We start from the raw sequence: 16,614 nt of genomic DNA, 5'->3' as shown, positions 1-16,614 counted from the left end.
GGGGTAGTCTTATACGGCGAGTATAGGGCAAAAACTGTTTTAACTGGAAAATTAGGGGGTCGTCTTATACGCCCAGTCGCCTTTTTACGCCGGAAAATATAGTATCAAGATTAGAAAGGGTAAGCAATCATTGGGATGTCTCTGAGCTACAGCAAACTTCAATAAACACTCTCAGTAGAGTAATTTTGTGAAGCTAAAGTTTTTGGCTGGGCTTGGTTTTTTGGCCAATAGCTCCCCAAAGCTAAAATAATTCAATGAAATACATGTTGCACTTTTAAATGAAATAAAGCAGGCAGCATTGGTTAACAATAGAAATAGGCAAGACACTATTAATTTCAAATCTAAATTTCACAGTCAGCTGGCACTTTCATGTATTCAATGAAAAGTCACTGCTAGAGAAGGCAGTTTGAAAAATAGGTCAATATGCTAACCTAACAGAGCCAATAAATTTACAGTGTGCAGCGCCCGAGTACTGAAGAAGACAACTGGCTTAGTTGGATTAGCTGTATCCCAGAATCCACACAGGTGCTTGAAAACATTGTATACAAAGATCCAGCATACCGGAAGTACACGGAACAGATCGTCAATGAATGATAAAATGCACTAAAGACTGAAGATGATGTTAAGAAGCTGGAGCAGAAAATTAAGTGTGGCCAAATTGAAGAAGTTATTCAATAGCGAGCGTTCCTTCCAGATACCAATAAAGTGGTTGAAAGTTGCCCTCTGCTGGCGAGGAGTGTCACAACAAGACTTTTGTGTTGTTATCTGGGCAGTGGCGACCTTTTACCTAATCTTCATCAGATATGCATGTTTTTCTGCTTCCTTATGCAGCTTAGGAGCTAGTGAGTGGGCAATAGCGGCTGTGTTTTGACACACTTGGTGACATATGTTTTATGCTGATGAAGGATTATGATTGAGCACAGTGGCTACTGAATTACAAAGTATTTAGGAAAGTCTCACAATCAGTGATGTGTGGCAACCTCAGCCTGGACTTTAACCTGATTGGAGCCCAGGCTGAGGTTGTCACACATCACTGATTGACGGGATTGTTTCGATGTGAGGCTACAGGGAGACTTTCTTCAATACTCCGTGATGGTAGGAGCCGGGTTGAGCTCCCTCCCAAGCCAGCACTCACAGCAGTGGATACCGAGGACTTGTACCCCTCCTGAAGCCTGAGCGGCTCACATATTCAGTCTTTTTAGGTCATACTGAATTACTGAATTGAGATTTTGCTTCCAATGAGGACACTAACTTTTCCATTAATTGGACTATTTCATTTGAATTTATTGATAATATACATATAGGTATATTAAATAAGTTCTATTTTTTTGCACTTTGTGATTTTCTCTTAATTTTCTTTGGCACTGATTTTCTTTGGCACTGCACACACTTTCATGTGACCACTCTCAATAAAAGTGGTTCCGGAGGTGTGTTCTGCATATTATAAACATGTAGTCTAACCAGATAAAAATGAACACTTTTTTATGCATATATTTTTTTCCAGTGTTCAGATCATTCAGATCGTTCAGATCATTGAATAAAGATAGTTATAAAAGAAATACTTGTAGCAAAAATTTGTGACTTAGGAAGAACACAATGTTGTTGGCCGAATATTCCAACTGGCAATTTTTTTTTTTAATGACAATCTTTTTATGAAATGGTAATGCAATAGTCCTTCCAAAGTTGTTACAGTTACCCAAAGGAAGCTGGGTTTGTCATGCTTCCAAGTATCTGATAATGATGAGTGCTCCTATATGTTTATACCATTCCAGATTTGAGACACAATTGAGTTTAAATGAAATTAAGAAAAACAACATGAAAGGAAAGCATACACCCACAGATGCTTTTTGGAAAACGTTTGGGAAAAAATACAAGACATCGCTAAAATGCTAGGTAACCCAGTAATAAAACCAAAACCGAGGAAGGTTTAAAGTACTTACATTTGAAACTGGAATCACTGTTTTGGGATTTAATGGTGGCCCATCAGGTAATCATAAACCTAGGAATTTCTTTATATAATTTCTAATGAAGGGGATGATCAATCAGTCCATAGTTTGATCCTTCCAATCAGCAGAGATCAAATAACAAAATGGCTAGACATTTTGGCTATATGACCATTTTTGTAGCTTAAATCTCTCGGTACTCATATAGGCTCTATAACTCATAACTATGCTCATTATTACAACCGCTGCATATTCTGCATCCACCTTGCAAAGGCCAAGTGGCCAAACTGCATCCTTTATCACTTTCTTCCCCCAAACCTATCATGCCTTGTGTGGGCATGATATCTGATGTTATTACTCCAACACCAGGGCTAGCTATTCAGCTTTAGTAAAAAGTTAAAGAGGGTGCCACAAGATATAAAAGTGTATCTAAACCCAAGAACAAACATTTAATATATTACGGCTTACCTTTCCTTAGCTGCATTGGTTTATTTTTATTTTTTTCATACTTTATTCTTCTTTATTTTCCCCTGATGGTCTTGCCAGGGACACATGTCCTGTCCTAGGGTGAGAACTTTATTGTATCTAGGAAGAGCAGCATTGTGACCATAGGAAGGACCTGTGTTAGGACTATACAACACCTCTACCCCTCTATAATGTAGGGGAAGGTGTTTTGTAGTCAACAGAGATAGAGAGCAATACTCACTGATAGCACTCCAGAGGCAGAGAGCACAGTAAGTTATCACCTCAAAGGAATTCTGACTATATGAACAGCTCTTTTTCGCATTTATCGAACAGATATAATAAAATGCTTTCATTGGTATGTTTAACAGACCAGAAGAGAGCAAATAAAAGAAATTTATTGTCAGGGTTTACATATACTTTATTCCAGCTCTGACAGCACAGCAAGTGAAATAAACAATTTAAACAGCATTATTGTATTACACAGACATACACAAGAAACTTTTTAACAGTTGGAGACAACACTTTAATGTATCTATGGTTACAAGTTTATACATGTCCCAAGAGCATACTATTAGAACAGTTTGCAACTGCCGACAATAATTTTATTCCTATTGATTGATGGTGTTCATAAAGATTGATAAAATCTGAAAACAAATGTCATTGTCTCTGTCATTCTCCTTGGAAATGTCTTAGTACAGATATTTGTATGACTGATTAATCGTCTGTGTTTGTCATTTCACACGCCTTGTAACCTAGTAACATAGTGTTGCATATAGAAAAACAAAAAAAAGGTAAATCTAGTTTTAGCTTTTGAGTTGTATTACTTCTGATCCACCAGGCTTCCAACTATGCAAAGGTGCTCAGGGGCATAAGGGCAGCTATGCGGGTTAAAACCGCATTGATATTGATCTGCTGGGAGCATGAGCAAGCCCCTACCACCCCCTGCACAGCCCATTGCTCCAGTGAGCCTAGGAGGGGCAGAGCAGAGAGCCAGAGACCGACAGTCACAGCTCTCTGCTCAGAGCAGAGAGGAGAACTGAGAGATTAGTGGTGTTTGATCACTCATGCAGCATCAGACTAATGCTGAATTCATCTAGGTGAGAATAAATGTTTGTTTGTTTTTTAAGTCCATACTTCTATTTTAAGGTTAGGTGCACATTACTGTATGTTGAAAATACACACACAATCATGTGTGTTCCTGACATGCTGAGAAACATGCTGCCCTTTAGCAGATGTGTGGGGAGTGCCAATTAATTCTTATTGGCAACCTCATGTATTGGCAAATGAGCATGTTTCGTCTGTACCAAACTGCCCCATGCAGTTTGATGCAGTGCCATTTTCTCTGCATTTCTCATGGATAAAGCAGTCCACTGAAATGAATGGGCTGCATACAGCATGTAGCACAGATGTGAACCAAGGCTACAGGGATTTTATACTAAGTCTCATCAAGTTGCTACATTAGGCTCAGTGTGCTGATTGGTCTAGGGATATTTCATACAAGGAATTGGCATGCCTAGCGGCTGCTGCTCACGGCCTCAGCATGCATCAGTTCAACACAGTGGGGGGATTTACTAAAGCTGGAGCACTCAGAATCTGGTGCAGCTGTGCATGGTCGCTAATTAGCTTTTTATTTCAGCTTGTTCAATTAAGCTTTGGCAATAGAACCTGGAAGCTGATTGGTTTATATGCAGAGCTGCACCAGATTTTGCCCCCTTTAGTTTTAGTAAATAACCCTCATTGTTTTGTATGTTAAAATGTACTGTGTTTATTAATGCTAAATGGGCTGGCAGCAAAACCTAAAATATATAAAAATGCACCTGCAGCATTGTGTGAAATAGACAATTTCATGTTTAGATTATCCAGATGCACACTGTGGCATGAGGATTGTGGGTGTCTGAAAGGTTGCGTGTCTGTGGGTGTTGGAAGGGTGTGTGTCTGTGGGTGCTTGAAGATTGTGAGTCTGTAGGTGTTGGAAGGTTGCATGTCTATGGGTGTTTGTAAGGTTGTGTATCTATGAGTGTCTGGAAGGCTTTGGGAAGGATATGTGGAGACACTATAGGGATCAAGTATATGAAGAGATACTGGAGAGGGCGTATGCCATGTAGGCTGTAGGGTGCCCCATGATTTTTAGAGGTGACTTGTTAACATGACTGTCAACAATGCAAGTGGAATGTGATCTAGGAGCAATGAAGAGAGAAGAAACATTTGCAGCATGGTGGCATGGGGTTTAGGGGTTTGCAGCATGGTGGCCTGGGGTTTAGGGGTTACCTCCTCTCAAATGCCCTTTGAAAATAAATCCAGTGCAGATCCCATTTCACAAGGAACTGCTGGTGTATATGAGCCCTAGGAGAGGAAAAAATAGTTTTCCAGTGAGCACTGATCATGCATTGTATTTCTGTTGAGCACCATTGCACTGGTATTGTTTCCATTGAACACCGTAGCACATTTAGTGTTAAGCCTCGTACACACGCGTCGAAAATCGGCAGGGAATTTTCGTCCAACGACCGATCTGCCGATTTTCAGCTTGTTAGTATGATACTTCCGACAACCGACTCCGACTTTTCGGCCGAAAAAAATCTGGTGTGCAGGCTATAAACTTTTTGTCCGCCGTCAAAACACGGCCGATTTTCGTGCAGTCAGTACAGATTTCGACAGTGAAAGATCTAATGAGCAAGTCTGGGCATGCTCAGAGAAGAAAGAACACAAAGAAAGCAAACCAACACATGACATCACTTCTGAAGTAGAATTTTGTCTGGCGAGAAAATTCGTGTGCTGTCTAGGTACATTCCAACCAACAAAACACCACTCTGGACAAAAGACGGACGATCGGTCGGCCGATAATCGTTTCGTGTGTACGAAGCTTTAGAGTAGATGTGCCTGCATACATTTTCAGCAGCATCCTAATCCCTGCAGTTACAGCAGAATCTCAGTCAGTTCCAAAGGGCTTTTTTTGTGCCAAATCTTTCCAACCCTTTGTTTTCCTCATGTGCATTTCTATTGACCAACGAGACCAGTTATTAAAGGAATGTGTGTGGGGAAAAAGATAGGAATAAGCTCTGACACTACTTGAGTTTTTGGAGCTTTGCCTATCAGAATAGCTGATAGCACACTTGTTGCCCTGAACTTTATACCAGCAGAGTATTCTTTTATAAAATAATAAGAGAAAAATAGGATGGTCTTTGATGTCCTTCTTAACATTTTATTTGCCTAGCTATTATGTTTACCAGCACTGTTTTAGTCACCCAGAAAAAGTATACAGAACAGGTGAGAGAAGGGTCAGAAGGGATAGAAGCCCTATTTGGTTTGCTTTTTCTAGGTTAGTGACTTAAGGTGTTTAACCCAGAGGGTCGACCTGACAGCCAAAAAAGGAACTGTTTCTCTTTGGATATGTTTCCTATAAGCAGCGAGTCCTCATTCAAACCACTTTAAACTGCTTTGTGTAATAATCTCACAATGCTGTATAACTAGCAATTATGCTGCTAAGGAACTGCTGTGATTTTCTATTTTCTATTTACGGTTTCATGAAAATAATACAATATTACATCATCTGATGCAATTTTAAAATTTTTGGCCACAATATTTCTAACCACTGAGCATGATCTAATGAATGTGCACAATCCCATATCAAATCCTGGCATCCCAGAAACGTCCACATTCAGCAGTGGTTGGAGATTACAGCTATATTATATGATCACCACCACTGACCTTGCCACAATAAAATCACCACATATATTTAGCTGCTGTAGTCTCCATATATAAAATGACTTTTTTTCACCTACTTATTGAGGACAACCTTTGGCAATTCATATTCCTCCATTGTATTTAGAAAACATTTTTTTTCTTATTTCAAGACAACAGTTCATCATCTGATTACAGGTTTATACATAGCAAATGGCTGCCATGATCCTATTCATATTGATTGATTGTGTTTATAAAAATTGATAAAATCTGAGAACAAATGTCATTGTCTCCATCATTCCCCTTGGTATTGTCTGAGTGCAGATATTTGTATGATTGATTAACTGTCTGTATTTGTCATTTCACACTCCTTGTAACATAGCAACAAAGAGTTGAAAAAGAACCGAAGCCCATCAAGTTCAACCTAATCTAATTTTGATATCGTTCTAATACTGCTTATTCAAATGGCTGCATGCTTTGTAAATAAACTCAAGAACTGAAGTCCTGTATTTTTAATATTGAGGAAGTTGGATATTAATTGGAAATATGTATTTTAATGAACTGTTTTTTATGTTATTTATACCTCTCAGCGTACATTATTTCTCATCTCAAATATGTAAAAATTGTGAATCGTAATCCTAAAGATGAACTCCAGAAGACCCTACGTGCATTAAAAATGGTCATTCCAGAAGCTCATTATAACTTAACAATTGTTAACCCTTTCAATTGAAGAGGTGTATTTTTATGATGTCTACTTACCTCTGACCAATACTCAGTTATGCTCCTCTGATTGGCCAGTGCTTTTCCTCAACATGTCAAATACACAGAAAATGTCTGAACTAATAAAAGACTTAACTCCTACTTCTCATTGAGAAGAGAAAAACACCGGGCTAGGCTGTATGAATACTGTCCAACAAGCTAATACATTTCTGTGCATTACAACTCTTATAACACTTCCAATGTTCAAATTACTTATTACCGAATTACCTGAGGAGGCTCTTAATTGGTTTTAACCTCATCTTATCAGTTGTTTTTATTGGGGAGCAATAAAAAGCAGCACAGCCAGTCAGCATGATGTAGGGAAGGAGAGAGAAGGCATAAACTATGAAATTTATATTCTGCATATTATGTCTGTCAATTAAATGTTTAAACTGGAAATATCAAGTGAAACCACCATGTTAAGCTGTTTATTACTGCATTCACACCTTCCCATGCAAATGTTCAAGCATTGCTATTAGTAGACTCGATAACACTCATCAACACTTCAAAAATTGAAAACTCAACATCAACATATCATACAGATGTAATCTAGTCCCATAAAAGACAATGGCTAACCTATGTAGATGCACTGCTATGCATCAGAATGTGTGCATTAAAATGCTTAGATGTGAATAGACCAGGGGTCTTTGAACTATGGCCCTCCAGCTGTTCAGGAACTACATTTCCCATCATGCCTAGTCCTGTCTGTAAATGTCAGAGTTTTACAATGCCTGATGGGATGTGTAGTTCCGCAACAGCTGGGGGGCCATAGTTTGAGGATCCCTGGAATAGACCCAAACACCATATTAGCTTAGTGTGAAGGCTCAATACAATACAAATACTGCTATCCTCAAACAAAGGATCCATATAAGATATATATGATTATATAATTATGATATTACAATATATCTAGTCCTCCTGACCCCCAGCTAAAAACTCCAAAAAATCCTCATGCACATAAGTAGTGCATTTCTTTTTGGATTGCTGCATCAAACCAAAGTGTTTATTTTTTTAGCAAAGAAGTTTTTTTTCTAAGTCTTAAAGTGAACATAAGTCAAGACTATGCACATAAAAATACTTACTTATTCCAAACAAGCAGAAACAGCTCTTTGGGAAAAAACTCACACTTTTGTAGCTGTAGGCATTTTGGAGAAATTCAGCTTCAAAATGCCCAACAAAGACACAGAAAACGTACAAGCAGATAACAATGTTCTTGTTGGCTGTTAGGAGCTAACTAAAACCCATCTTTCGAGTCGTTGTTGTGATCTTGTGATAAGTGAATGTTTACATTTTTCTGTGATATTTTTACTGCCATAGTCTTTGCTTGTGTATGCGCTCCCGTCTTGGACTAAAGCTGTTCATACGCTGCCGGAGAACACACAAAGGCAGACCTGAAGCTTAACCCAGCACATAAGTCCTTCCACTGCTCTTCCTCTAATGTATTACAGCAGCCAGGTCTAGGAGGATGGGGCATGGTGATAGGGATATTGGGTCTCAAACAATGTGATCACTGGACCTGCTCAGTATGTGCTGCCCAACCAGCTGTTTGGGAAAGAGCTGCTCAGCGATCCTGATAATACCTGTTTGTGAGTACTTTAAGTAAAGAAAATGCTTTTCAAGGGATTGGTTTATTAGTGAGGACTTTTATACTACTTAAAGGATAAATTACTGTAAATTAAAGCAGTAGTAAACGGCTGCAATAAAAAAAAATAAAACTTTCCCCTGCATAATAATAGCATAATGTGCTAGTATGCATCACATATTAGCACAATATAAAATACTTACCTTCAAACTAAACCATCCAGCAGTACGCTGTCACCGCAGAGCGGACTTCCATCTTCCCCCAGTCCGCCTTTCGGGTTCAGAGAATCTAGCTCAGTGAGTGGCCAGAGCAACAAAGACGTCACTCGCACGCATGTGCTCGGGAGCCCTGGGTTAAGCTGGGCTGGTATGCTGGACCTTCAGAGCGCATGCGCCATGACGTCACTGGCTGCATCCAAGGTGAATATCTCCTAAATGGGGCATGTTTAGGAGATATTTATTTTAACACTTTAAATGCAGCTAGAAAGCTCAGAGATGCCTATTAGGATATATTACTGCTTGCTATGAATTTGAAAACAATGTAGTGTTCATAGTCTTGACAAAGGTACACTTTCTGTTTAAAGTACTTCCAGGGTGCAAAGCCCTTAATTTACTTTGGGCTAAGTAAAAAAAAAGAAAAGACGTTCCTTATAATATAACAAAAAAAGATTAGCGTGAAATGTTGCCATTGTCACTATGAATTACATACAGGAGCAGAATTGTAAAAGTTTTCTCATCTCCACTCATGTGTTTATGTTTGGTGCGGGTGCAAATAAGACACATAAGGATTTGACAATTAATTTGCAATATTCTTTAGTGTCAGTTACAGGGGGAAGGGCTTTTACTCACCTCTTCTTTAAATGCCAATACTGTTAGTAGTTTAGATCTAGAACAGGCCTTTGCCTATCATTTAGAGAATGCATTAGTCCAGTTACTCAGATTTTCCCGGCACAATAATAAAATACCAGGACAGTGCCATACAAGCTGAGCTGTGCAAAGTATCTACAGATCTTAGCAGCTGTGTTATACTCATATGACAGAACAAGAATATGTAAGGAACTTTAAGTTATTTTTTTTTCCTTTGATACTGTTCTCTAGCTGACCTTAACTTCAGTTGGTATCTATGACAGCTGTCATCGCAGAAACTAAGCTCACATGGCACCTTGACACTTAGCAAAAACTCATTTGTTTTCGTAGAGGAGCATCTTAAACACATTTTACAAATTCTCATGTTAAATACTTTTAATAGAGACCTGCCATGTGGGAAACAACCTGTTATTGCTAACCAAGTTTTTACAAAATGCTAGTTGCCTGGCTGTCATTCTGAGCCTCTACATTTAATGCTTTCAGTTACTAACCTGAAACAAGAAGGCAAATAATATCTTCTTTAATTTCTCTGTCTTTCCTGATTTGCACACTTGCGAAAGTGTTGAAATCCATGGGCCCAAATGTTTTTTTTTTTTTTTTTTATAGATATTTATATAGTGCCAACAATTTACACAGCCCATATTGCACAATCACATCAGTCCCTGTATTCAAGGAGCTTGCACTCTAAAGGGTTAAATTTAATAAAGGCAAATAGACTCTGCACTTTGGAAGTGCGGTCGAGCTTAGTAAATGAGCGAAAGCTCTGCTGACTTTCTTCACCCAATCAGGTACAAGCTTAAAGACAATAGAAATGGCGCAGATAACAAGGAGAAACCCTATAGGGGATAAGCAAGGTTCATAGTCCAAAATGGTTCAATGAGGAAGTTGAATAAAAAAGTTCAAGATAAGATGGCTAATAAACACTCCAGGCAGACCGTTTTAGCGCTAGAAGCCAACTCTAGGATGAAATACAGAATGACAGACAATGGGAACAAGCACCAGCTGAGTGTAGTAATGGGTTAAAAACACATGTATAGCGCAAGATTAAAAATGAGTTACAAGAAGGTAAATTTCAAAAGCTCATCAAACACAGCTGCCGAGGCATCAGAAGTTCCATGGGTCCCGCTGCATGTGGATGGACAGAGAGGGAAGACCTCCATTTGGAGTCTTAATCTGGCTAGGTGAAGGTTTCCAGGTACAGCGGAGGGGCGGGCATGACATCACTTGTGGCGCGGTGAAGGGATGGTGACGCCTTTGAGGAGCACGTGTGCTCCTTAGAGCCTGAGGAAGCAGCACGCATGCTCTGCAAATGCATTGCCATCCCTTCACCTTGCCAAGAGTGACGTCACGTTCGCTCCTGTTTTTTTTTTTTTAATTTCCCTTGCATGTGATTAATATTCTTTAGAAAATTGAAGCTTCATCTCAATTACTAAGCTTTGGAGCAACTGCATTTCCAAGTCTATTTGCCTTTAGTAAATCTACCCCTAAGGTCCCTATCTCTTATGCATTCACATACTATGGCCAAGTATGGGAGGAAACCTATGCAAGCACAGAGAAAACATGCAAATTCCATGTAGACAGTTTCCTGGCTAGGATTTGATCCAAGAACCCTAGTGCAAGTGTAATAACTACTAAGCTACTTTACTGCTTATTTCAAGTTTGCTTTAAATGTAGGTAAAAGGACACAAAAAAAAAAACAAATACTGGATTGTAATTTCAACTATATATCCATCAATAAAACACAATTAGAATATGTATGATTTTGGATTTTAAACATAAATTAGAGTATACATTGATATCATTTTCCTTTTGAAGTTGTCCCAAAGATGGACATCAGCCTAAGAAGCTGCTGGTTGAAGTGGTCCCTTTCGGACTCTTGGTCATATGCTTGACTAGAGATTGTAAAGCTTCCAAAGGCCAAATCATGGAAGTAGTGTACACCTTAAATGTCAAAGAAGTATGCCGTAATTCAAGACTTTTCCCCTTAAACAGATCTCATTTCTAATAGATCCGAAACATCACAGTAGTACATACAAAAGGCTACAAATGCTGCAGAGAAAGCCAATTCTATTTCTCTTCCAAGCATTGCTATGAATGTGCATGCACATGAATGCTAGCCCAGCTAAAATAACACCGTTATAACTGTTATAACTTGGTATTCATCAGCTGCAACTTTGAAACACCAATAAGCCGTGCTTATCAATATGCAATAGTTCCTGGTTTTAATTTGGCCAGAACAGATTCATAGCTCATGTTCAAATGAAGAGATATCACTGCCTTGTCTTAAAAGCTGAAGGAATAACAACTGAAAATGAAAAATGAAAGTTGACAGCAAGGAAGCAGATTATCCAGGCACTGTCAGAAACATGATATGTAGATCCAATCAGGATTCTCAATTATTATTATGCGTATTTCTGTCTACTGCACCACAAATAAGAACGGGGGCTGCTCTGTTTCAGAGATTCCCCTGTCAAACAGTCTCAGCTTCTAAACTTTTTTTTTCTATTTAATGAGAACTTGACACATATGTGTTGATTGGGTAATAGAGTTTTTTTTATTCTTAGTGAAGGGAACCTGTCTTCAGTTCAAACAACTAACTATGTTTATGGGAAAAATGGGAAACTTTAAGTGAGAAGAAGTTCACCAACAATGAAAATAGCCCCATTTAGCAGTAAGCTAAAGTAATAATTTAATTACTGTAAGGCTACGTTCACATCTTGGCGTTGCTATTTACAGGCGTTTTTTCAGGCGTTTTTATGGGCGTTTTTTTTAAGGCGTTTTACAGGCGTTTTTGTGCAGGCATTTTTAGGTTGACTAGTAACCAATGGAAAAAAATAAAAACGCCTGTAATCTGCCCAAAAAGAAGCTCATGTACTTTTTTGAGCGTTGGGCATTTTGCTTAAAACGTCAAAACGCTCAGATGTGAACAGGGGCCATTGAAATGAATAGGATTTGTATTGTTGGGCGTTTTTTGAGCTGATCCTAGAGCAGAAAAACTCCCCAAAAAATGCCCCAAAACGCCTACATGTGAACTTAGCCTAAGGCCCCTTTCACACTTATGCGATGCGATTTTGACGCGATTTTGCCACGATTTTGACGCAATTTTGAAAGCAATGGCTATGGCTATGGCTCAAAATGCAATGAAATCGTGGCAAAGTAGTGCAGGAACTACTTTGAAGTCGGTGCGACTGATATGAATGGGGCTCAGTGAAAATAATGGAAAACGACTTGTCATGCGATTTTGCGGTCCAAATGTAAGAAATTTGCTAGTGGAGTTTGTAAATATAAGGCAGAATATGTAAATATTTCAGAATACATTTACAAAGCATGTGATATTCCAGTCCTTGCTATGTGTTAATGCATCAGCAAGCATTGCTACAAATAATGGAACCGAGGCAATATACCAGTCGCCAATAGTTTCTTAAAGTGTGCTTATCATGCAAACCCAGTGTAGGCAACCATTTTGGGGGCTATTTCAAAATGTAAAAAAAAATACAGCAACAAAAATAGTATTTCATTAAAGAAGACAAGGCTCTTGCACTGTTATGGGTAACTATATGGGGGGGGGGGGGGGATTAATGATATGAGGCTGCAGCTAGTACTGAAAGTTATATCCTTAAACTTAGTGAAGTTATACCATCGATATACTATATTCTTACTGTAAATTTTGTATTACTGTGCATAGAGGTAGCGCAACACTACTCCACACCTCTATAGTATTTCATTACTTGTTAAGCAATAAGGTCCTAATGTATTGATAGACTAAATATTGCCTTGTCCAGCAATCAAAACATCCAAATAAAAGTTTCTACAATGACATCTAAAGTGAAATGCAAACCCCTAGAAGTGTCTGCAGAAATCTAATATCAATAATCTATATCTATAAGCTGGTAAGAGAAGTTGGGCCACAGCTCCAACTTTGGCTCAGAGGGCTTTGCCCATTACGCTCCCTAGACTCCTATGGTCACTAAATGATAAAACAATTTATGATTAGGTACCTCAAGGCACCCAGGGCTCAATTCTGCTTTTTCAGTTATTAGTGTCGGTTCCTTTTATTACCTTATAAAATAACATATACCCTTAAATTCATATAATCCCATAATCATTTAACAGCAAGTAGTATATATACACATGATTTCGCTACAGAACTACGTTGTACTAAACACCTAATGATACAGTAGAATTTTTTTATTTGCAAGCCTTTACAACAAGCCTTTCAAGGTAACACAAGACAAACCTCTTGATTAAGAGCTGATAAGATGATGACATGGTCCATAGCAATGGGTCCAACTAAGTTCCTAACCAACACTAAAAATGACAGATGGTTCTGGTTGCCACAGGCACCTTCACTTTCCTCCATAGCCAGCCCAGACTTTTAACAAGCACAAGTTCATCACCTGCTACTCTGATAGAAGTTTCCCAGAGCAACATTCTCATCAGATACAAAGAGAAGCGTTTCGGATTGCGTTACCAATCGTCACCTTTTTAGGAAGCATTACCTATTAAGCTTATTTACTTAAACAGATTTCAAAGAGCATATTGAAAGCTTATGCAGCATCTCTGTCCAGCAGGGCCAAGCAATCAAGTTCCATGTGGCTTACCTGATCTGCTCCATCAGTGGATTTCATGAGCTGTTTCTCCTTAAATAACGACCAAAGACCAATGTTGGGCAGGAAAATTAAAGCCACTGTAAAGAGCAAAACCATCTGAAAGAATCTTTTCTGCTTTCTCTTCATGGCAGTAGAAAAGTGTATCAATGGTCCTAGAAACTTGAATAATCCACAAAGATTTCCCAGCAGATGGGGAGCAACTACTTTGTACCCTCAAACTTTAGCAGTTCAGTGAACCAGGGAAGCTTTTTTAAACATTTGAGATCCACAATCATTTAGGTGACATCCCTTGCAAATGAAATAATAAAAGTATTTGCCTTATAACAAAGAAACACATGTATCAGGGCTGGTGGCAAGCCAATCAGATAGCTTTTTTTTTTAATAGGACAATCAGGTGCAGAGTGTCAAAGTTTTATATGGTGCAGGTGAAAGAGAACGTTTACAATACATTCTAAAGTTTCATTGCTTTGGCCAACCTGTGAGAAGAAGATCCTAAGCACAGGTAGATGGAAGTATAGGTAGATGAACAATAAGCAGAGTGGTCCTGGACAGCACTCTCTACTTTGAATAGTTCTCAATGGATCCTTGTGCTCCTCAGGGAAGGACTTAACCAGCCGACAATAGGTAGATGTAAGTACAGGTAGATGTAAGTACAGGTAGATGTTAGTACAGGTAGATGTAAGTACAGGTAGATGTTAGTACAGGTAGATGTAAGTACAGGTAGATGATCAATGAGCAGAGTTGTCCTGGACAGCACTCTCTACTTTGAATAGTTCTCAATGGATCCTTGTGCTCCTCAGTGAAGGACTTAACCAGCCGACAATAGGTAGATGTAAGTACAGGAAGATGTAAGTACAGATAGATGTAAGTACAGGTAGATGTAAGCACAGGTAGATGTTAGTACAGGTAGGTGAACAATAAGCAGAGTTGTCCTGGACAGCACTCTCTACTTTGAATAGTTCTCAACAGATCCTTTTGCTCCTCAGTGAAGGACTTAACCAGCCGACAATTGCACACAATGCCATGCCCCGATCGATCCCCAAGAATATCTTCAGATCGTCATGCCTCAGTGATGGGACCAAAGGACAATCAGAGAAGACACAATGAAATCCTCCTCTCCCAGTACACAGAGGCAGGTGTGTGCAGGAGAACTCCAGTCCCCACTGGTGGAAAAACACGTGGATGAGCTCTAAACCGGTGCCTACAATCCCTCCCAGTCCCACTCTGCTCTATAAACAAGCTGGAAGCTGGAGGGAGCCTGGAGGAGGAGGACTGATGATTGTGATGATGATGATGATGAGGAGGAGGAGAAGGTGGTGCAGGGAGGATCTAGTAAAGAGGCGATGCTGTCACACTGCACCGTCCATGTAACCAGCAAGCAGCACACAAATCATCTCCTTCCAGACCAAGCCTTTGACAGTGTCAAGAAGAAGCCTCCGATCTTCAGACGTGGGCTGGAGATGCAATCCGGCAACTTCCAGGCTGACTTGTGTCCCCCCAACTTTTCAAGTGATCTCAGCGGTTGGATATGACATATTGGACTTGCTGTGCTGTGAGCTGTGTGCTGTGTGCTGTGAGCAGACCACTCCACTTGTCTCCGTACTGCTGCTACTGCTGATGCTGATGCTGCTGACACGGAGGCTGATGTAGGAGTGGAGAAAGGGGGGGTGGGGATATGAACAGAAGCTTTTAACACTGGGACTAAAGACTCAGGCAGCTGGCTCTGGTCCTCAGCTCGGAGGATGCTGCTCCTCCTGTCTCTGAGGGTATTAACATGCTGCTGCCATGTGGCTCTCCAGCAGAAAAAAGCCACACACAAGAAGGATGCTGGAGGAGGCTGCACCTTGGCATCCCTTTATTTCATGTCCAGGCTTTCACATTGTCGCTGTACGCTGGCGTGCGTTCTATAGTAGGCATCGCGGAGAGTCGGGCTAGGTTCACGCTAGTGCAGCTGCGACTTCATCCGATTGTCCATGCAGCTGGACTAGTGAGTTTTTCATAAATGCGTTATTTTTTTTTTTAAAGGAAACTGGATTTTAAGACCAGTTCACACCACATGCAGTCCAGCGTGTTTGTTTTCTGCATCAGAAATGCATGGGTAGTAGGTTATATGGTTTTCAATGGCATAGTTCACACCAGTGCGGTCAGTTGCAGGAAAAATAAGTAGAACGTGCTGCAATTTTCCTGTACTGGAATGCATCAAAAACGCACCTAAATGCGCTTAAACACACATGTCCCTATTTAGGGCCAGTTCGCATAATAGAAACACATTCCGGATGTGTTCCAGATGTTTTTCTGCATGCACAATTTTGATGCATTTTAGTGCATTTTTCATGCAGTCCAGTGCATCCCCCCCCCCCCCCTGTTTCTTCTTAGGGCCAGTTCACACCCCTTGCAGTTCAGCGTGTTTTTTTTTCTGCATCAGAAATGCATGGATAGTAGGTTATATGATTTTCAATGGAATAGTTCACACCAGTGCGGTCAGTTCTAGGAAAATAAGTAGAACATGCTGCAATTTTCCTGCAGTGGACTGTACTGGAATGCATCAAAAACGCACCTTAATGCACTTAAACACACATGTCCCTATTTAGGGCCAGTACGCATGATAGAAATGCATTCCGGATGGTTTTCTGATTGCACAATTTTGACGCATTTTAGTGCATTTTTCATGCAGCACAGTGCATTCCCCCCCCCCCTGTTTCTTCTTAGGG

The 16,614-nt window shown here is 39.8% G+C and overlaps 1 protein-coding gene across 1 annotated transcript in view; it reads right to left on the bottom strand.

The window, feature by feature from the left end:
• The window catches only part of GALNTL6 (polypeptide N-acetylgalactosaminyltransferase like 6), a 1,801,337-nt gene extending 1,786,816 nt beyond the window's left edge, over nucleotides 1-14,521 (bottom strand). Inside the window, exon 1 of the mRNA XM_082264335.1 lies at nucleotides 13,895-14,521. Coding sequence (XP_082120461.1) covers nucleotides 13,895-14,029 — 135 coding nt within the window. The 5' untranslated portion in view covers nucleotides 14,030-14,521. The remainder of the gene's footprint in view (nucleotides 1-13,894) is intronic.
• Between the last annotated feature and the right edge of the window lie 2,093 nt (nucleotides 14,522-16,614).

Source organism: Pelophylax lessonae, assembly GCF_965119305.1.
Source record: "Pelophylax lessonae genome assembly, chromosome: 1".
Lineage (NCBI taxonomy): Eukaryota > Metazoa > Chordata > Amphibia > Anura > Ranidae > Pelophylax > Pelophylax lessonae.
Note: the sequence above shows the minus strand (reverse complement) of the source record. Positions and strands in the feature narration are given on the sequence as shown.